This window comes from Hipposideros armiger, unplaced genomic scaffold (genome assembly GCF_001890085.2).
Source record: "Hipposideros armiger isolate ML-2016 unplaced genomic scaffold, ASM189008v1 scaffold_198, whole genome shotgun sequence".
Taxonomy (NCBI): Eukaryota; Metazoa; Chordata; class Mammalia; order Chiroptera; family Hipposideridae; genus Hipposideros; species Hipposideros armiger.
The window spans coordinates 1,052,671-1,074,900 of NW_017731548.1; the positions used below are offsets into that span (position 1 = coordinate 1,052,671).

Genomic DNA, 22,230 nt, shown 5'->3' on the forward strand with positions numbered 1-22,230 from the left:
CGCTGGAGGGGTAGGGAGAGAGCGGTGAGCACTGTCCAGTCTACTGAGATTCCCCGTCTCAGCCACCTGGCTGCGAGCAGCCTATGCCTCTGCTCACGCACCCACCCTCCTCCTCCGATCTGCGTTGCGCACGGCCGGAGGATTTTGCCTTAGCGCGCGCGCCAGCGGGGTAAGAAGAGAGCGGTGAGCACTCTCCAATCTACTGAGAATACGCGTCCCCGCCGCAGTGGGCGCAAGCAGTCCGTGCCTCCACTCACGCACCCTCCTCCTCAGTTCTTCTTCGCGGGCGCGGCCTGAGGACTCCGCCGCAGCGCGCGTGGGCCGGAGAACAGGTGAGGGAAGTTTCCCATCTGCTGAGATCCCTGGACTCAGCAGCCCGGGCGCTGCCCATGTCTCCACGCGCCTCGCTTCCCAATTCCCGAACCCGCCAGGTCTGCCCACCTCCAAGTAGTCCATGTGGGAGTCCCTTTGCTGCTCAGCATGTTTCGTAGAGTTGTGTTTTCACTGCCAAAATTGCCGTGGGTTGCGAGAACAAACTCAGTGACTTCCTTACCATGGCCATTTTTTCTCTCTCCCCATTTTTTAATTGAGTTGTTTGTTTTTGAGTTTTAAGAGGTTTTTGTATGTTTTAGATAATAGTCTTTTGTCAGATGTGTTTTTGCAAATATTTTCTCCCAGTCTATAGCCTGTCTTCTGACTCTCTTGATATTGTCTGTTGCAGAGTAAAAGTTTTTAATTTTAATGAAGAACAGCTTATGTATTATTTCTTTCATGGGTAGTGTCTCTGATGTTGTATTTAAAAAGGCATCACCATACCTAAAATCATCTATGTTTTCTCCTATGTCATCTTTAAGAGTTTTATAGTTCTGCATTTTACATTTAGGTCTGTGATCCATTTTGAGTTATTTTTTTGTGAAGGGTGCAAGACATGTGTCTAGATTCATTTTTTTTGCATTGGATGATCAATTATCTGGCACCAGTTGTTGAAGAGACTATCTTTGTTCCATTTTATTGCCTCTGCTACTTGTCAAAGATGAGTTGACAAAGGATCTACAAGGTCTGGCAATTAAGTTCATGAACTCATCCTAGAAAAAGTGCTACATACCTCATCACTGAATATCCCTTATCCCTATGGTCACCTTTGAAGTACTCACCTTGGGAAGCTATGCACCAATGCCAGCGCCTAGTCTAGCCTTCAAAAAAATTTTGGAACTCTTTTTCTGGAGTGACCATCAGAACTTTCATAGTATTACCATTGAGTCCTGAACGTCATTAAAATGTCTTCCTTTCAATATTTCCTTTATCTTTGGGTAAAGAAAGAAGTCATCAGGGGCCAGATCTGGTGAGTAGAGAGGATGCTCCAATACAGTTATTTATTTACGAGCTAAGAACTCCCTCACAGACAGTGCTGTGTGAGCTGGTGCATTGTTGTGATGTAAGAGCCATGAATTGGCCAAACGTTCAGATTGTTTTTGTCTAATTTTTTCACACAGCCTTTTCAGCACTTCCAAATAGTAAACTTGGTTAACTGTTTGTCCAGTTGGTACAAACTCATAATGAATAATCCCTCTGATATAAAAAAGTTTAGCAATATCTTTGCAACAAATTTGCAAACTTAATTGTCACAACTCATATTTGTCTTGGGAGTCTATTTCTGGGCTCTCTATTCTGTTCCACTGATCAATTTATTAGTTCTTTTGCCAATACCACACTGTCTTGATTACTGTAGCTTTATAGTAAGTCTTGAAGTTGGTTAGCATAAGTCTTTCAACTTTGTTCTTCTCCTTCAGTATTGTGTTGACTATTTTGAATCTTTTGCCTCTCCATATAACCTTTAGAATTAATTTCTTTATATCTATAAAATAACTCACTAGAATTTTGATTGGGTTTTCAAAATTGAATCTATAGGTCAAGTGGGGGTGAACTGACATCTTGACAATATTGAGTCCTCCTATCCATGAACATGAAATATCTCTCCATTTATTTAGTTCTTTGATTTTATTCATCATAGTTTGTTGTTTTCCTCACAGAGATCATGCATGTATTTTACTAGTTTTATACCTAAGTATTTCATTTCTGGGGGGTGCCAATGTAAATAGTATTGTTTTTAATTTCAAATTCTGCTTGTTCATTTGCTGTTGTATAGGAAGGTAATTGACTTTTTGTATATTAACCTTGTATCCTGCAACCCTGCTATGATGACTTCTTAGTTCCAGAGGTTTTTTGTTGATTCTTTTGGATATTCTACATAGGTGATAATATCATCTGTAAACAATGATAGTTATTTATCTTCCTTTCTAATCTATATACATTTTAATTTCTTTTATTGCTATATTGCATTGGCAAAGGTTTCTAGTGCAATGTTGAAAAGGAGTGGTGAAGAAGGAATATCTTTGCCTTATACTTGATCTTAGTGGGAAAGCTTCAAGTTTCTCACCATTAAGTATGATGTTACTAAAGGGTTTTTGCAGATATTCTTTATCAAGTTGAAAAAGTTTCCCCCATTCCTAGTTTACTGAGGTTGTGGTTTCTCTTTCTTTCTTTCATATCATGAATAGGTGCTGGTTTTTTGTCAAATGCTTTTTCTGCATCTTTTGATATGATAATTTGATTTTGTTTAGCCTGTTGATGTGATAGGGTATATTAATTGACGTAATTTCTTTTTATATTTGCCTTATTCTCATGAGATTGGTCCAATGAACCATGCTATTGAGTTGTCAAAAAAATCATGATGCATATTTGCAACAGATGGCACTAGTTCATTTTTGGTAGTACTAGAGTCATTTGCATCTATGTTATTGCTGTCATTTGACAGCTGACAGTTCTAGCTTCATTCTAAAAAAAAGTGAGTGATTTGGTTGAGTTTTGGAGATTTTACAACAAGTTGAAGATGGAAGACCAAACTGTGCATTTTTGCCATATTTTCTGTTTTACTCCCATAAAGGGAAGAACGCGTGTGAAACTTGTGAAAAGTTGCATAAAGTTTATGGTGACAATGCTCTACAAGAATGTCAGTGACAATGATGGTTCATGAAATTCCATGCTGGTGATTTTGATTTCAACGATGCTCCTTAGTCAGGGAGGTCCACCGAGGTTGATGACAATAAAATAAAAGCATTGATCAAGTCAAATCCACATTACACGACATGAGAGATTGCAGAAACATTGAACATCTATTGTTCAAGAGTTCACGAACACCTGAAGAAGCTGGGATATGTAAACAAGCTCGATATTTGGGTTCTGCATGAACTCAAAGAAGTTCATTTGATGGCACATATAAACATTTGCAATATGCTCATTAAACATGAGAAAAATGATTCTTTTTTGAAGCAACTGACAACTGGTGATGAGAAGTGGATTGTTTACAACAATTGTGGTGTGCAAACATTGTGGTGCACACACGTTTTGGTCCTGATGTGATGGTTCACCTCAAACGACATCAAAAGCAGACATTCATCAGAGGAAGGTTATACTCTCACTGTGGTGGGGTTTTAAAGGTGTCATGTTTTTCGAGCTCCTACCAAGGAACCAAACAATCAATTCAAATGTGTACTGTCAGCAATTGGACAGTTTGAACGAATCTATAATCCAGAAACATCCAGAGCTTGTTAATTGTAAAGGAGTTGTGTTCCATCGCGACAATGTGAGACCTCACACAAGTTTGATCACCCATCAAAAATTATTAGAGCTTGGATGGGATGTGTTGCCACACCCACCATACTTGCCTACTTTGCGCTGTCAGACTTCCACTTGTTTTGCTCTCTTCAAAACTCCTTGTGTGGTAAAACCGTTCAATTCAGATGAGGCTGTAAATCAGTACCTTGTTCAGTTTTTCGCAAATAAAGACAGGTCCTTTTATGAACAAGGAATTATGAAGCTCACTGAAAGATGGCAAAAGGTTATCAAACCAAATGGGCAATATATCATTGATTGATCTTTGTTCTCTATATAAATAAATGACCTTGAAAAACATAGACAAAATATGTCATGACTTTTCCAACAACCCAATAATTTTCTGAGTTATAGCATAATTTCAAAGTATAGTTTGTTTAACACTCAATCTGTAGGGAGCAGGTGCAGGGAAAGAGAGTGAGGTGGATCCCATGAATACTGTATGTGGGGAGTAGTACTAAGGCTAAACAGAGAAGATAAAAATACTTTGTGTCACTATGATGAGCCTACAGGAAACAAAAAAACACAGGGCTGGAGGCACAGTGGTGTGTTAGAAGCTAAATGGAGAAGAATCAAGGTGTTAAAGTGAAGGTGGTAATTAAGACAGTCAGAAGGAAGAAGCAAGAGGTCCTCATCTGACATAAAGCTGCTACATAATACATTCTCCACATAGTATCTATAAGGTTTATGAAATTAATACGTTCCAAAATTTTGTTAACTTTAAAAAGTTTTTAGGCATTCCTACCTCAAGTACCAGGACAGGGGGTTAACATCTCAAATATGCTCTATTTGACAATTCATAGTCTTTAAGTATAAAATTATTAAAGAAAAATTATTGAAGTATGGTGCTTTATAAATTATAGTTTTGGTTGAGTTTGAGGTATCGAGAAAATGTTAGGAATAAGCACCCAGGACTCTATTTTTAGATTTGCCTGTGATATTTATTAGCAGAGAAATGATAGTTGATAGTTGAAGTAAATGTGTAAGAAGAATAGAGACAGTGATCTCAGCCAGTGAAGATTTAAACAAGTTAGAGGAATCATCATTGACTTGACAGAGTTGAGGAGGCAACAACAAAGTGCCTGCAGAGAGGAATTCATCAGTGAAAACAAAGTGATCAATTTTCAGAGCCACTTTGTGCTTTAGAACTGGGCTGCACCAGGTATTGAAGAAGGGGGTGGGAGTGAGGAAGGACCTGGACACTGGGAGATTAGTTGAACATATATACGTGAAGCAGGAGGCCACTGGGATGCCTCTGCCACCCTATGTAGCCAGGATATCCTCCTTTATTCAGTGGCCTATTTTCTGGAGAAATTAGCCTGCAATAACTGTGGACTTTGGGGCTTCAGGCACAGGGAAGGGTGAGAGTGAGACACAGGTCTAAGAATGGTGGAATTAAATGAAAATATGCAGTCTGACTAGTGGAACTCTCACCTCTCTTCCCTTGCCCTAACTCCCAGACAACCAGCAGCTGGGATTAAACCTCACTGGGAAATCAGAGGAGTCTTCAGTTGAAAAACTGAAATGCTCTAAAGAAGAGACAGTTTAGAGAACGCATCTCACAGACTTCCCAGGACAGGGAATGACCCCAGGTGTTGGGCTTCAAAATCCATCTCTGCTTTTGCATCAAGACCTTCCTCCCACAGTCTGTTCCTTGCCCTTGATGGAGTGCAGTGGGTATACTCAGACACACACATTCCTGGGATACTGGGACTCTGTTGTTGGTGGACATGGGCCTATGGATTCCCTGCCAGCTTTGCCAAACTTTCCTTAGGTGGCATGCCAGCCTAGGATGCTTCTGCTTCCACACAACTGCTCTCCCTCCTCTTTCACTCAGGCTCAGACTTGCATCACAATGAACTGCTTTCCCAGCCTTCTCCTGCCCCTCCCTAGTTCCTTTCATGATAATAAAATCTTTTCACGGTTAACCCTATCTTGATGTCTGCTTCTTAGAAGACCAACTGAGAAAACAGGAGGTAAGACGGGGATTTGGGACTGACTGACTCTGCATGGCAGGCAGAGGATGGTGCTGTTTGGTAGATGTGGCACCAGTGTAGCAGTTCAATTGCTAAAAGACTTCACTGATGGTGACCTTGCAAAATGGTCTGGTGGAGGGGTGTACTGTGGAAGAAGCCATGATGCAGGCATTTAGAAAATACGGGGTTATTGCTAAGTTGTATTGACACCCTGTGTAAGGATAATGAGAGACCGAGAACAGTTAACAAAGCACTTCATATCGAAAAGTGGAAGGCAGAGCCTTGGTGCTAGCCTCCAAAGCAGCCTCCTGTACCAGGAGTGGAAGGGCAGACACAATAGAACACCATGGCTGAAGACTCAGTTGTGAGAGCTTCAGGCCCTGCAGGTCTGTTAAGTGCAGTGCAGGGCCCTGATAGGAACAAGCAGGGGTCCTGGAAATCGTGACAGGACACCTGGATGGATGCCCAGAGGTTGTTGACCCTACAGCTTTACCTGGACCCTCTGGGTGTATAGAGGGGGCCCACCTCTAGCACTGTTAAGAGCTAGAACCCTCACTGTCCTGGAAGATAGATGCTGCAGAGGCCACTTCTCAACAAGGCAACAGTTCCTGCCAGGAGCTGCCTCCACCTTCTCTCCTGGCTACTAGGCCAATGAATGAGGGTGCTGTTTAACATCTATAATTTAAAAACAAAAAAAAACAAGACTTCTGGAGGCTGAGGACAGTTAACCCAATGGAAAGCATAATTCTTTCTTCATTTCTCAGACCTGAACAAATTTTCAGATCCAGAAATCATTGACCAAAGAGGTCGCTGAGTTCTAGGAGAAGGGACCTTATTATTGTATACCAGTCCAAGTTTATATCCTGACACTACCATCAGTCTTAATCCCACCCCCCTAAGGGACCTCTGGCCACTTACACAGATGACTGTACATTGTGAGACAGGAAGTAACCAGGCATTTTGAGGTCTGAGTCGACATTGATCGTCAGAATGGGAATCCATACCCTAAGTCCAAGTCGCTGGGCCCAGGTGCCGACAGACTCCCCTGCTCCACAGGATGTAATTGAAACAGACATACAAGTACCTAGCAGTTGAAGTTGACAGCCATGTCAGGCCATCATCCCTGAAATAAAAGCTATCATGGTGGGAAAGACCAAATGGAAACTTTAAAAACTCTGCCCTCTCTACCCAAGGCCAAATCGTAAACCGAAAACAATTTCTCACACCAGGGAGGACAGCGAAGATTGGCTCCACAGTTAAAGACCTCAAAGACGCAAGGAAGTGGATACCAATCTGAGCTCTGTTTAATTTGCCAGGCTGGCCCCTGAAAAATGGGATGGATATTGGAGAAAGCCTGTAGGCTCCCGCAGACATGACCACTTAGTAGCCCCAACAGCAGCAGCTGTGCCAGATGTGGTCTCACTGCTCAAGCAGGTGGATAAGTCTTTAGGTATAGGGTGTGCAGCCATTGATGTGGAGGATGTGAGCTTTCCCTTCTAATTAGAAATAGGGTCAAAAAGAGTTTGCAACTTCTGGCTTCACCTCCCATATGTGTAGCCCTTGGAAGTTATCAATCCTTCCATTAGAACAACAATGAAAAGTGAAAACGTGATCATCAATGGCTCTTCTAGATCCATTAGAGAACCGAGTTTGCAGGGCAAACTTCCACCCTGAAATCTGTATAAACAGACAAATCTGGTTAGTCACTGAGATCTGCTTACCTGGAACAGAGCTGCTGGAAACATACGCTGGTAGCAACAACTAAATGGTAATTGTGATGAATTATTGGGGGAAAAATAGACAAATCTATTAGTTGGAGACTTCAACACTTCCTTGTCAGTAACTGATAGATCAAACAGGCAAAAAAACCAATAAATATATAGTTGACCTGAAGAAGACAATCAACTTGATCTATTGACATTTATAGAATATCCTATCTAACAACAGCAGGAACAGATTCTTTTCAGGCTGACATATAACATTCACCAAGATAAAAAACATTCTATGTCCCCTATGAGACTGTCAACTTCATGGGGATGGGTCAGGGTTTGTAATTCTTTTTTCTTTTTGTTTTTTTTTAAGATTTTTTTCTTTTTTGGGGAATTGGGGGAAGGGGAACAGACAAGTTGCTGTCCTTTTGTTCTTCAGTCTAGTTGTGGAGGACGTTGCTTCACTGGCCCAAGTTGGCACCATCATTGCGCTCTTCCTGGGCGAGGCAGATCAGTCACCGGCTTCTGGACGGCCGCTCACTGCGGCTGCTGGCCGCTCACGCTGGCTGCTGGCTACACACGGTAGCCCATGGCAACCCACTGCAGCAAGGGCTGCAGCCTATGCCATCGCCGGCGACTCACGGCAGCCCAGCTCCAGGTTGAGCTGTTGTTCAGCATCTTAGCTGAAGAGGGCAGTGTCACTGGCCCTCATATGTGGTATCCAAACCAGGGCCTTCTGGCGTCCCAAGCCAGCTCTTTACCACCGCGCCACTCTGCCGGCCCAGGGTTTGTAATTCTTACTGTGGTATCTCCAGCACAATGCCTGGCACATAGGAGGTACCTGATGGCTGTTTTTTGGATAAATGAATGAATTGTAAAATTAGGCAACAAAACAAGGAACCTAGTCAGGATGAGAATAGCAGCAAAATATAGTCTAACACAAAGCAAATATATTAACAATGTTTAAGCCTCAAAGATTAGCCTCAAATCAACACCAACAAACAACAAAATATCTGTCATAGAAACCACCACTTGGTTGACATGCCTAAACCCCTGCTTTCGTCCTTGACTCCTTTAGTAATTCCTGTAGCTTCCAGTGTTCATACTCCTAGGCCCAGCATTCAAAACCTTCTGTAGCTGTGTCCTTCCCTAGTTATTTTATTTCGCCTCTTATTTACTGCTCATTTTGCTTCAGCCCTTTCATTATCACTGATTAATCATTTCTCACTAAAGCCTCTGATCAGTATATGGCTCCACTATCTCCTTTTTGCTTATCTAAATCTTCCCATTTGAGGGACCCTAAATGCTCTAGCCCATATTAAATGTCCTCTTTTAAAAACTTGTGAAGCATTTACTGTCTATGTTTTACATTTTGGTATTTAATCATATATGACTGTTAATTTTACCTGTTTTGTATGTACATTTCTTGTGTGAGCTTCTAGAGGTTTGGATCATATCTCATTCAGGTTATCTGTAATATAAAAATAATTTCCATTCCAAAAGTTTATTTGTAAGCTAATTTCTTTTAGAACTTTGAGTGCACGTTCCCATTGAAACAACATTAGAAAGCATTAGATTCTCTTCTATAAAAATTTATTTAAGAAACGATGTAACTGAACTGTATTACTATGTATGGTTGCCTAAGTTTGGACTCTTCGGAGCAAGGGTCCAGGCAGCAAAATTTTGAACCCCTTTCATTGCTGCCTGCTTATCCTTCAAACGTTCTTCATACTTAAGCAGTGGTTTCTTTCACAAGGATTACATGTTCTATAAAGTAACCCAGTTTTGCCTCTTACATTTGTTGGGCTTTCATTGATTTTCTTCTGGAGCAAGTTTGTGTTTGGGGGAGGGAGACTGAAAGCCATTTATGATGGGTAATCTTCAAAGACAAATAATGTCTGCCTGAGAAGTATCAGCTGATTGTTTTAACAGGGATGTTAATCAAATACGCATAGTGGAGAACTGTCACTTCCAAGGGATTTGTACCACTGGTATTATTTTTAGAGACCAGAACTTGCTCTGTTTCAGCTGATCTAATTATCCTATTGATATTATACACTCTTTAAAATTCTAATGATTATTAACAAGTAGCTAAGAGAAAATAAGTAAAGTTTTTAGAGAATTAGCTGTTTCAGGAGAAGGGTATGAGTTCTACAATATCTTGGAGTTTTCTTTGTGGAGGCTTAAATCAGCCACTTCCATTTTTCTTCGAGTGTTTCCTTTAATAGATTCAGTGGCCTAGATCAGGGGTTGGCAAACTGCGGCTCGCGAGCCACGTGCAACTCTTTGGCTATGTTCCATCTCAAAAGTTTGCTGACCCCTGGAAGAGCCAATCCTGTCCCTCACAACAATTTAAAAATTATTCGAGAGCCATAAACATATTTTTACATAATCACCATTATGTGAATAATATTCTTTAAAAATTTTATAAATGAAACTATGATAGCTTTATTTTCATTTTAAATTTTACTTCATAGCCTGCAGCTCGCGAGCCACAGTTTGCTGACCCCTGGAGGCTCTTCTGTCTTAAAAGTTTGCCAACCCCTGGCGTAGATCATGACCAAGAGTTGTGTAAAATTTGACTTGCAGATTTTTTGATTTAATGGGTAAGAATATGAGAGATAATTGGACTTGTTGAAATGATCAGTTATTAGTTTGGGAATTAAAATTTTAAACCAAACTGGTGCAATCCATTATTGTTCCTCTTATTCAGCTTCAGCTGTTTGTGATGAGGGTGGGTATCTGGATTAAGGTCTTAGTTTCCAGGACTGTCCTACTCTGCAGTGTTCTTACAGTTCCCTGGTTATCAACCTTATTCTCTCTTTTATCACACTACTTTTGTTATACTGGTAGCCATCCTATGACTATACATAGAATCATTATTTAGCACATGTGGCCTTTGGACTCAGGTTACCTGAGTTCTAATTCCAGCTCCACCATTTATTAGCTGTGTGTCTTTGGCCCAGTTATTTAATCTTTGTCAGATGCTATTTTCTCAACAGTAAAATGGAAATAAATATATTAGCCATCTCCATGGCTGCAATAGGGATTAAATGAAATACAGTAATCTGTGGAGAGCACTTAGCACAGTATTGTTAGGGTTCAATAAATATTGTAGTTATTACTATTACTGTTACTCAAAAGGTACATGTTTTTGAATTTTAATGTCACAGAATGATATGGGGTAGAAGGCATTTGCCATTAAAGAAGCTGATGGTCTTTTATTGTCGTTTAGAATATGAGAACATGTAAAAATTTACTGTTTATGCTTTCAGGAATCCTTAAATATATTACTTAAACAACTAGAAAAAGAAAAAAGGAGTCTTGAATATCAAGTGAAAGTCTATGCACTGAAATTGGAACAGGAGTCAAAGGTTTGTTTTTATTCTATACTGAGAAATTCCTTTGAAACTGCCATGATTTTTAGTGTGTTATCTACAAACCTACTATATGATTATCATAAAATACTTAGAAAACTATTTCCCATACAATTTTAGTATAAAACAGCAGAGAGCTATAACTTAGTACTAGTCTTGCTAGTATTGCAAATCTTCTCTGATACTGGGTTCTGTGCTTTGTATCTTTCATGTAGGCTTACCACAAGACCAACAGTGAGCGCCGTGCATGCCTAGCTGAAATGTCTCAGGTAACCTTTGTTTTTGTACTTCCGAATTCTAAGAGTTTCCTCATACTGTGAATTATGGTTTTAATTTTTCCAGATTTTTGATTGGTTTGGTTTGGTAGAGAAATGTTGGAATTATGAGAGCAAAGGTACCAAGTTTCTAAAGATGGAGGATGAAAAGGAAAATATAAAACTTTTACAAAAAGGTAAAAAAGATAAACATTTCCAAATTAAGAAAATATTTTGCATATTTACTTCCTTAGTTATTCTTTTAGCTTAATCTATAATTGCTAGAATTCAAGCAGTTCCCTCTGCTATCATGACATTTAAGGCATTTTACTTTATTATTATGCATGGTGAGGTCTAGGATAGATATAGCATTGCAATTGCTAGAAAGGGTGTTACTTACAAATGACAGGACAGAAAAGTGATCTGTAAATTATGAAAGATGTCACAGACATTTTTCAGCTTTTCATTTGTCTTTCAGATTTATAATGTTGTTGGCATTATACGAGTTTTTGTTTTTATGCTGTCATAGCTATCTTTTATTTATGGTTTCTGATGTCATACGTTAACAGATTGTCTTCATCTCAATGTTTTGTAATATTCATCACATTTTTTAGTAATTATATGCCTTAATACTTGACATTTAAAAATTAAATCCTTATTTATTTAATCCATATTATTTATTTTGGTATATGCTTTAAGATTAGGATATGAGTTCAGTGTTCAATATGCATTATCCAAATGGAAGTGATCAAAGAGCAGATGAATATATGAATCTCAGAAAAAAAAGAGATAAAGATTGGAGATAGAGACTTGAACGTTATTAGCATGTAGAAAATAAATGAAGCTATGTGAATGGATGATATGCATCAGGGAGAACACACAAGGTAAAAAGAAAAGGTAGTCTAGGATATAGCTCTGAAGAATTCCAACAGTGATAGTCAAGAGAAAAAGAGCCAAAAAAAGGATTGGAGTCTTTAGGACATAGTTGGGGGTTGTGGGGCAGGGAGGTAGAGCAGCTGGGGGGCTGGGTCTGACATAAAGATAATCTGCTAATCACTGATCTGGAGACTGCAGAGGATCCAGGAAAGGATTGAGAGAAAGGGGGTTGGGATTGGGGATTGGAGTTGGTAAGTGGATGTAGGGAATGATTTGAGAATTAACATCAGGGCAATAGTGGGTAAAGGAAGGCTTGGACTTCTAGGGCTGACTGAGGTCAGCAGGAAATTGAGACAAAATAAGATTACTCCTTGTAGTCTCTTACCCATAAAATGGACAATCGGTTCAAACTTGATGGCCCTGGATACTCGGTTGGAAGCCTTGCTTCCTCCTGCAGTGCAGGTACCCTACCCTCATGCCTTTCCGCAGACTATGGACTCTGCAGACTTGGAACATGCTGGTTCTCGTACATGCCCATTTTGCTTCCTTCAAGGTTTAGTATAATTGCTACCTTCTGTATGAGGCCATGCTATGATGAAAGACCGTAGACATTGGAGCCATTGCAAATTTGGATTTGAATCCCAACTTTGTACTTACTGCAGCGTGGCCTTTTTGGGTCTTCATTTTTATTTGTTCTCTGTAGAAGGGAGATAGTAGTAGCATCTTGCAGGGGATTTGTAGTGTTCAGAGACCTAACGTATGTAAAATGTTGACCTGGCACATAAACTCCAGTAAATGATGAATACTAAATTCCTGTTTTTCTTTTTCCCTGACCTCCCTAACCTCTTTCTCTGTGACAGGGGCATCATAATTTCTACTTGCTTAGCCTTCCTCCTTTACCTTTGTTTATATGAAAAATTCATTTAGGTAGAGTAGTTCTTAGTCTTAAACAGAATCATTGAACATACAATTAAAGCCTATTTTAACAGCTTTCCAGGACGATGTTAATCCTGTTCTCTAGTATACATGTTAATAAGGATTTTCACTCTGGAGTGAATTGTTAATCTTTGTAGTCAAAGATGGTCTGACCATGTGGATACTCTGGTGACTGGAAAGGTCAATGGATAATTTGCAATTCTTTCCACACCGAATACATAAATAATTGATTCTTTAGTAGATGAAGAGACATTTGCTGAGTCTGTTGTTTATACTTCTGTCTTCACTCTTTGGACTGAAACTGAGTTTCCACATCTCAGGATTCTTTTTGTTTCTACGGTGTGTGTACAGTAGAGACATGGCTTTTGGAAACTATTCAGGTACACCGCATCACTTCAAAGTCAGGCAGAGAGACTGACTAGAGTTTGTTGCAACACATGGTAAACTTAAACCATAGAGTCCAAGCGATATATCTGGGAGGTGGGTGAATGTAATGCTTTTGTGTGCAGATGAGGAACCCGAGGCCATTCTGTGTCATTGTTAGGCAATTCCAACTGGTAGAATTGTTAAAGCCTCATCTGCTGCTCCTTATTCTCCTTCCTTGAAACTTCCTTAAACCTTTTGGGCTTAGTTCCATCCTCTGAAGAACACAAAACTGTTCTACACTCCTACATGACAGGTTTTCAAATATTTGAAAACAGCTCAGTCTTCTCATAGTTTCTTTTTGCTGAGCTAAAATATCAAGTAACATTAGTTACCAGGCTATCCAGCTATTTCTGTTGCCTTTTTGGACAACTCTTTTTGTTATTGTTCATTTGAAAATAGAGCTCCCCAAATTTAGATCCAGACTTGAGATATAACCTCAGCAGCATGGCTATTAAAGTCTTGTCCCCACCATACTCATTTTTCTTCTCTGCTGCCCAAGCAATCATTCTGAAATACAGATATTCTGGTGTCGTTCCCCTTTTAAAGCCTTCAGTGACTGTATTGTCTGAAGGGTCTTGGCAGAGTTGCTTGGTATGGTCTCCAGGGTCCCCTCTGACAGCTAGCGACTGCCTCTCCACCGTATCCCTACACACACCCTGTCCTGCAGCCAGACCAACGATACATGCAATTCCTGCATCTATCACGTTGCTTTATACCTTTAGGCCCTTGCTGCTTCTTCTGCCTGGGATGTCCTTCCCCTAGTTCTTAAATGGCTACACTTTGACGTGGAGCCCCCATAGCTTGAATTAGTTGCCTCTGCTGTATGCTTACAAAGCGCCTGTGAAAACCTCTGCCAAGGCAGTGAACGCTACAGTCTATTGATTTTGCTGTTTCCATGACAGATTGTAAGAGTCATGAGTTGGCTTTGTATATTCAGGTGCCTAATCTAGTGGTGACACATATTAGATGTTCAGTAACATGTGCTGAGTGAATAAATGAGTGAATTCCATCTTCTGGTCCAAAGTGCCCGAAGTTGTCACTCTTAGCAAATGATTTAACATCTAATAAATGATCTAACACAAAGAGAAGAGGGTTCATTGGGTGTGAAATCCAATGGTCTTCCCTATTGCCTTCAAATGTATTCATATCTTTACCCACCATTCCTGTTCCTTCTCCTGTCTTAAAGACAAAACATCCCGAACTTCTTCCCAAGTCTATCTGTTGCCTCTAAAACTTACTTAATTATTATTCCTCTTGTAGTTCTAATCTCTCTTCCATTGGCTGTGGTTGTCCTTTGTTTGCAACATGCTCACCTGTTCCACCAAAATAAACTTTTATTTTACTCTGACTGTTCTCATAAAATACTACCTGAGCTTTTTTTTCTCAGCCAAACTTCATGAAAGAGTGGATGTACTCACTGCCTTTGCTTTTCACTCCTTGACCTTCTTCAGCTCCTTTCTGACCCCACCATTGGTGTTTACCTCTTAATAGGCAAATACAATGAGTTCTTTTCAAGCCTCTTGGTAGTCGACATCTCTGGGGCATTTCATTCTGCTTAGTATGCTCACTTTGTAAAATATTCCCCCCTCTTTACTTCCATGACACTATTTTTTCCTGGATTTTCCTATTGTTTCTATTATTTAAATTATGAATAATAATTTATTATTATTTATTATAATTTATTATAAAACCCTGAAAATCTTCAGTGATTCTCCTAGCCCTTAAAAGTTGCTTTCCCAAATTTGTATCATCAACTTTCTCCTATGTGTGCTCTTAACAAATGATCTCATTTACTCGTGGCTTCAATTGCCATCTCTAAGGTCATCAGCCCCAATTCCTGAATTATATTTGTTCCAGATTATTTTTACACCACCCACCAGAAGTCTCAATTTTTGTATCCTGGTGGTATTTCAAAACAGATAAAAATGAAAACATGATCATATCTTTTCATTTAACAAAACCACAGCTTCTACTGTCTTATCTACCTTAATGACAGAGTGCATGTATTATTTATATTTAGAGTTTATTACAAAATATTTTAATGATCTACACCACATGGATAATATGACTTTCACAATTTTCCTCTACGTTTATCTTAAAAATCGTATGGACCATGTGGTTGAGATAAAGAGGTTTCCATAATCCTCAGAAGCCTTATAACCTGGAGAGGGCCAGAATTTCCCATTATCCTAGCTTCTCTTATACATGCTGCTAACAGACCTGGTTGTGAAAGAGCTGAAAATTGACTCCTCCTCTTATCTCCAAAGTAAATTTTGAAATAAGAGGTTAAATGCTCAAATGTTTGTATTTTAGGTCTCTGGCTCATACCAGCTTTCTAAAAGACAACAGATGAATCAACCTAGAATGAAAGATAATCCAGTGAAAATGCAAGTCTAACTCTATCTTTCCATTCTAATTAATTATATTTGCATGTGTATGGAACTGATAAAACAGGTGTCCATTATATTTTGGAGGTTGAACTTCTAGATTTTATAGCAGTGATATAAAATAGCAGATGGTGAAAGACTTAAAGAGGTTTCTGCTCTCCATTCACTATTTATATACATTTTTGTAGATGCCAGGAACAGTTGTTTGTCCTCCAACATGATGAGTCCTTATTTTCTAAGCTAAAACAATACTGTCTCAAAGGAGGGCTTAAAACTACACCATTAACAGCAATATAAATATAATTAAATTATCAACCTTAATATTTTTGGTGAGCAAATATGGACACTGAAGTAAATATAGATGACAGTGCAGTTCAAACTATGTTTTCCTATGTAAACAAAAACAATTTAGGATGAATAAAGAACAGAAGAACATTTTCTTGGTTTAGGAGGCTATATCTCACACAGTTTTTCCTAGTCCTGTATTAAGTACAGAAGAGTTAGTCAGGCAATCTTTGTCTTAAATGGCCTTATCCCATTAGGGGAATATATTCATATATAGCTTAACAATATATGAAAAGCAAACCAAAATATAATTTAGCTATATATGTCAGAATCCTTCCAAACATAGGTATTCAATGTATACACAATATAGTGTTTCTTGGGTGGAGATTCATGGGATAGCAACATTTGTCCAATATTTGGCTAGAAGAATAAAAATATATTCTTTGAGTAGTCATAACTACTTTATACTATAACTCATTATCTTTGTACATTTTCATCAATGGAAATATAATGTTAAAACATTTAAAGTGAATTCTGGAAAAGGACCTCTCTTTGAAAACTATGATACCTCTATGTTAGGGGGTGCTCAAGACTGTCCCCATGTTCCATGATGCCCTGGAATCACTCATAGGACCCAGCATATATTTATACACATGGCTAAGAGTTATTATAGCCAAAGGATACAAAGCAAAATCATCAAAAGAAAAGGGTATGTGGGATGAGCTTTGTTGGAAGCTATTGGGTTGTCGGAAAAGTCATGATGTATTTTGCCTAGGTTTTTCAAAGGTCATTTATTTATATAAAGGACAAAGATCAATCAATGATATATTGCCCATTTTGTTTGATAACCTTTTGCCATCTTTCAGTGAGCTTCATAATTTCTTGTTCACAGAAGGACCTGTCTTTATTTGTGAAAAACTGAACAAGGTGCTGATTTACAGCCTCATCTGAATTGAACCGTTTTACCACACAAGGAGTTTTGAAGAGAGTAAAACAAGTGGAAGTCTGACCGCACAAGGTCAGGCAAGGATGGTGGGTGTGGCAACACACCCCATCCAAGCTCCAATAATTTTTGACAGGTGATCAAACTTGTGTGTGGTCTCGCGTGGTCGCAATGGAACACAACTCTTTTACAATTAACAAGCTCTGGACGTTTCTGGATGATGGATCTGTTCAAACTGTCCAGTTGCTGACAGTACACATTTGAATAGATTGTTTGGTTCCTTGGTAGAAGCTCAAAAAACACAACATCTTTAAAACCCCACCACATTGAGAGCATAACCTTCCTTTGAAGAATGTCTGCTTTCAATGGTGTATGAGGCGAATTATCATGTCGGGACCCAGACCGTTTGTGCACCACAGTGTTGTAAACAATCCACTTCTCATCACCAGTTATCAGTCACTTCAAAAAAGATCATTTTCCTCACCTTTAGTGAGCATATTGCAGATGTTTATACGTGCTGTCAAATGAACTTCTTTGAGTTCATGCAGAACCCAAATATCAAGCTTGCTTATGTATCCCGGCTTTTTTCAGGTGGTCGTGAATGCTTGAATGATGGATGTTCAATGTTTCTGTAATCTCTTGTGTCATGTAATGTGGGTTTGACTCGATCAATGCCTTTATTTTGTCATCATCTATCTCGGTGGGCCTCCCTGACTGAGGAGCGTCGTTGAGATAAAAATCATCAGCACGGAATTTCGTGAACCATCGTTGACACTGACGTTCTTGTAGAGCATTGTCACCATAAACTTTATGCCGCTGACGTTCTTGTAGAGCATTGTCACCATAAACTTTATGCCGCTTTTCACAAGCTTGACACGTGTTCTTCCCTTTATGGAAGTAAAAGAGTAAAATATGGCAAAAATGCACAGTTTGGTCTTCCATCTTCAACTTGTTGTAAAATCTCCAAAACTCAACCAAATTGCTCAATTTTTTTTAAGAATGAAGCTAGAACTGTCAGCTGTCAAATGACATAGCAATAATATTGATGCGAATGACTCTAGTACTTCCAGAAATGAACTAGTGCCATCTGTCACAAACGTGTGTCATGACTTTTCCAACAACCCAATAGGAACAAACTTATTTCTGAGAGTCCCCCAGTGGAGTCACAGAGAACACAATTTCTCCAGCAGTGAGTGGTGACAACAACCTGAAGTTTTATCTTCCTGGGAAACTCATTATATACTAGGTGCCCAACTGTTTTACTGGGGGTTGTTCACAGAGATACCCTCTGCCTAGCACATACCAAAATTCCAGACTCCCAGAAGGAAATCAGATGTTCACATAAACCATATTGTTTGTACGGTTTTGGTACATCGAGCCATTCTTTTCATTTTAGGGACGTTTTATATCAGTGTAGGAAAATGTTTGCCATTAAGTTCCCAGACACCAGCAAACGGCCAAGCCTGCAAGCAATCCTTTCTAAGGATAGCACTCTGGGGCTTGCTATGTTAATAAACTCTTTCTGCATAATCACCCTGAATATGTATTTTTTATTTTTTATATTTACTTTACAGTTGAAATTTATTTTAAAAAGATAACACCTCTCTTATGTAAATTTGCTTAAATAGTGAAGGAAGAATTTTTTTTTAATGAAACTAAAACTTCTTCATTCTAATCATATTAACCCAAATACACACACATATATATAGCAAGACTACAGGTCTATGAGGGCAGTTTGGTTTTGCATTGAATACTCTTTTAGGTCTGTAGGTTGGATCTCTCAGGGAGTAGACTCTGAGATAGAAATCAGCATGCAGGAAGTTTACTGGTGAGCATTCTTAGCACCAGCACCTCCAGGAGAGGGAGGAGACAGGTTTGGGCAGAGGGAATGGGGCTTTAGTACAGCTGCAGTCCGGGTACCAAGCTGATTCCTCAATGAACCACGTGCAGGTTTCTTTTCCTCTGACGGGATGACCTAGACGAGCGGTTCTCAACCTGTGGGTCGCGACCCCTTTGGGGGTCGAATGACCCTTTCACAGGGGTCGCCTAAGACCATCGGAAAACAAAAAGATATTTACATTACGATTCATAACAGTAGCAAAATTACAGTTATCGAGTAGCAACAAAAATAATTCTATGGTTGGGGGTCACCACAACATGAGGAACTGTATTAAGGGGTCGCGGCATTAGGAAGGTTGAGAACCGCTGACCTAGACCCTTGTATTTGAGAGTCTGAGCCCTATCTGCCATGTCCTTTCTAGACTATACCTAAGGTACTTGTCCACTTACTGGCAAAATTGGGCAAGGTAATACTAAATGACCCCCAGTCCTTCTTGCCTCCTTATGTAGCAGCAGCTGTACATCATCCTGAGGACTGGCTGTGGGGCTTTCCATGCCATAGGTCTGAACTGAACTTGAGGTGCTGGTGCATCAGAGATGGATGACATGGTCTGGGGTACCTGCTCAGTAAGCTTGTTTATGCCCTCTGGCACTGCTCACGCTTAACCTTGGGTGTTTCACATCCATCTTTGATAAAACCTAATGTTGAATATAGTGCCTGGCATAAATAGGTGTTTAATAATTTTTGAATGAATGCATGTGTGAATGAATGAATGGGTACACAAGTGGATAAAAACCCCTTCACTTTCTGGAAATACTAACCCAAATAAATCATATAATAGAAACATTTCTATATACCCATAACCTTCCAAATTAGGTAAATATAATTGGTAATTCCTTAACATATTGTTGTTTTGAGTTACTAACCTAGAATTTAGTAGACTTCTTTGGTTGATGATTCAAATTTTAGTCTTAAAATCAAGTTTTGGTGTTAGGCACCTCACAGAAAAGGATATCCAAATGACCAAGGGACGTATGGAAAGGTACTCAACATCATTACTCATTCAACAGAATGCAAATTAAAATTATGAGATATCACCACAAATTTTAAAGATTGATGAGTCCAAGCGTTGTCAAAGATATAGAGGAATAGAGGATTCTCATACACTACTGGTAGGAGTGTAAATTTATCCAACTTATTTGGAATACTGTTTAGCATTACTTTTTTCATTTGGCTGGTCATACACTTACTAGTCTGTGACCGAACAATTCCACTCCTAGTTATATACCTAACAGAATGGTGCATTTACACCAAAAGACCTGTACAAGGATGTTCACAGCAGTTTTATTCATAACAGCCCAAAACAGCCCTGAAAATAACTCAAATGTCTATCAATAGTAGAATTGATAAAAAATTTTTGAAAATTATATATAGCAATAAAGACAGATATTCATATATATTATTCATATACATGAATAATAACATGAATATATATGAATAATAACAACAATAAAAACTACAGCTTATACAATATTATGGATAATTATCAGTGTTGGGTGAAAAAGGCCAGAAGTAACATAATCATACAATATGATTCTATTCATATCATAATGAAAGATGGGCAAAACTAAGCAGTGGTTACCAATGGGAAGGAGAAAGGGAATAATAATTGGCAGGGGCACCAGGAGGTCTTCCAGTGTGATGACAATATTCTGTTTACTGATCTAACTAGTGTTTACATGAGTATTTGCTTTATTGTAATTCATGGAGTTCTCCATTTATGTTTTGTGCACTCCTCTATATGTGTTATACTTAAAACAGTGTTTTAAAAATCAAGTTTTAGTGGTTTTTGATGTTTGGTTTGGTGGATATTCTGACACAGGCTAATGTTAAAATATTGACTTATGAAGTTTTCTAATGCTCAGAGTAAATGAAAGCATTAGAAAATACCCATTTGACTATGAAATTTTGTTTTAAAAGCATTAGAAAATACCCATTTGACTATGAAATTTTGTTTTAAAAGATCTATCAAGGAGAGATAGTGTCTAAATGAATATTAGCTATTATATTCCTACTTTGTGGAACCATGGCTACAAATGAACAAGATATCTGTATTGCTGCTGAAAGATATGAGTATATTCTAGAGATTTTTATGTATACTGATTTGAAAAAAAAGGCTCTTTAAGATAAATAGTAGAAAGAGTCTCTTTAGGATGAGGTTTGGAAGTTGCTGAAAGCTTCTGGGCAAGTTAATGTGTAACCTTATTGACGACCCATGGCATGAATTAACTATGAGAAATCATATCTCTGCAAGCAAGGACATCATAAGCTGATACCACAAGCAGTGGTTCCTAAAAATAAGAAATTGTAAATTTATTTGTTTTCTTTAAGGTACAGCCTCTTTTTTAAAAAAAAAATTTCTGTTCATGAAGTGTTTTAGAGTGATTAAAGGCCCTGGAGGAAGAAAAGAACAAGGCAATCCTTCATGCCCTGCAATCAAAGAACCTGAGAGAAATGGATTCTAGGACTCTTTATGAGACAGATTTTTTTCAGGGAACCTCCTTTTTATAAGAAAAGTAGCTAGGTAGAGAAAATACAATAAAAATATCCAACATTAATGAAATAATTCAATAAACTATGATGACATTATGAAGTTACAAAAAATTACTTTCTAAAAAATATATAACTGACACAGGAAAATGTTTGCCTGGAGTAATAAATAAAAGTTATAATACAAAATAGTATAGTGGGATTATGGATAACTTATATTTACATTTTTTAGTATTTTCTACAAGAATATGTTTACTTTTAACACAATTTAAAGTGCTGAGCTCATAAAAGGTATTCAAGAAATGGAGTTGTTTTTGTAAGGTTCTTTTGGTCCTACTAAGGAAAGAACAAGAAAGATTTTAAATAGGTGTAGAAAAAAATTTAAACCTTGAGAACTTCTTAATTTGGGTCTACATGTATATAGGAAAAGTCAAGGTAATAATTAATGAACTGCTAGTATCTTAATTGTTAATGTCTGTTAGTTTTTGTCGGGTAGGACTGGAATAGCCAATAAAAAAATAATATGTGTACTTTGTAATTATTTTTACTTTATACTGGGGGCACCAAAAAAATGCATACATTTTAAGAGATGTTATCTATGTATTACTTTTCGAAGTTGAATTGAATTATGGTAGCAATGTGTAGTATGACATTTGCTCAAAATTCATTAATCAAATGAATGCTAGTGTCACCATGAGACAGGTAGGCCAGTTAAAGAAAATGGCAGAAGCACAGTTGTCGTTCGAGGAGCACAAGACCATTTTGAGGTGGTATTGAAATTTGAGAACGTTGTGGAAATACAAGGACAATGGAGGTATGAGTATGGAACAGGACCTCCAACACACCCAACAATTGCACGCATTTGTGATAAGCCTGAGACACATGGTACTGTGTGTGATGTGCACAAGGGAAGATCCAGGAGGCGTAGAACAGCAGCAAGTCAAGCAGTAGTTTGCTGTAATCAGAAGTGTCTAGATGCTGATGGTAACCACTTTGAGC

The 22,230-nt window shown here is 38.5% G+C and overlaps 1 protein-coding gene across 1 annotated transcript in view; it reads left to right on the forward strand.

Annotated features, from left to right (window-relative positions):
• CCDC169 (coiled-coil domain containing 169) overlaps window positions 1-22,230 on the forward strand; it is a 72,829-nt gene that overhangs the window by 45,480 nt on the left and 5,119 nt on the right. Inside the window, exons 5-7 of the mRNA XM_019653153.1 lie at window positions 10,633-10,731; window positions 10,950-11,003; window positions 15,540-15,613. Coding sequence (XP_019508698.1) covers window positions 10,633-10,731; window positions 10,950-11,003; window positions 15,540-15,613 — 227 coding nt within the window. The remainder of the gene's footprint in view (window positions 1-10,632; window positions 10,732-10,949; window positions 11,004-15,539; window positions 15,614-22,230) is intronic.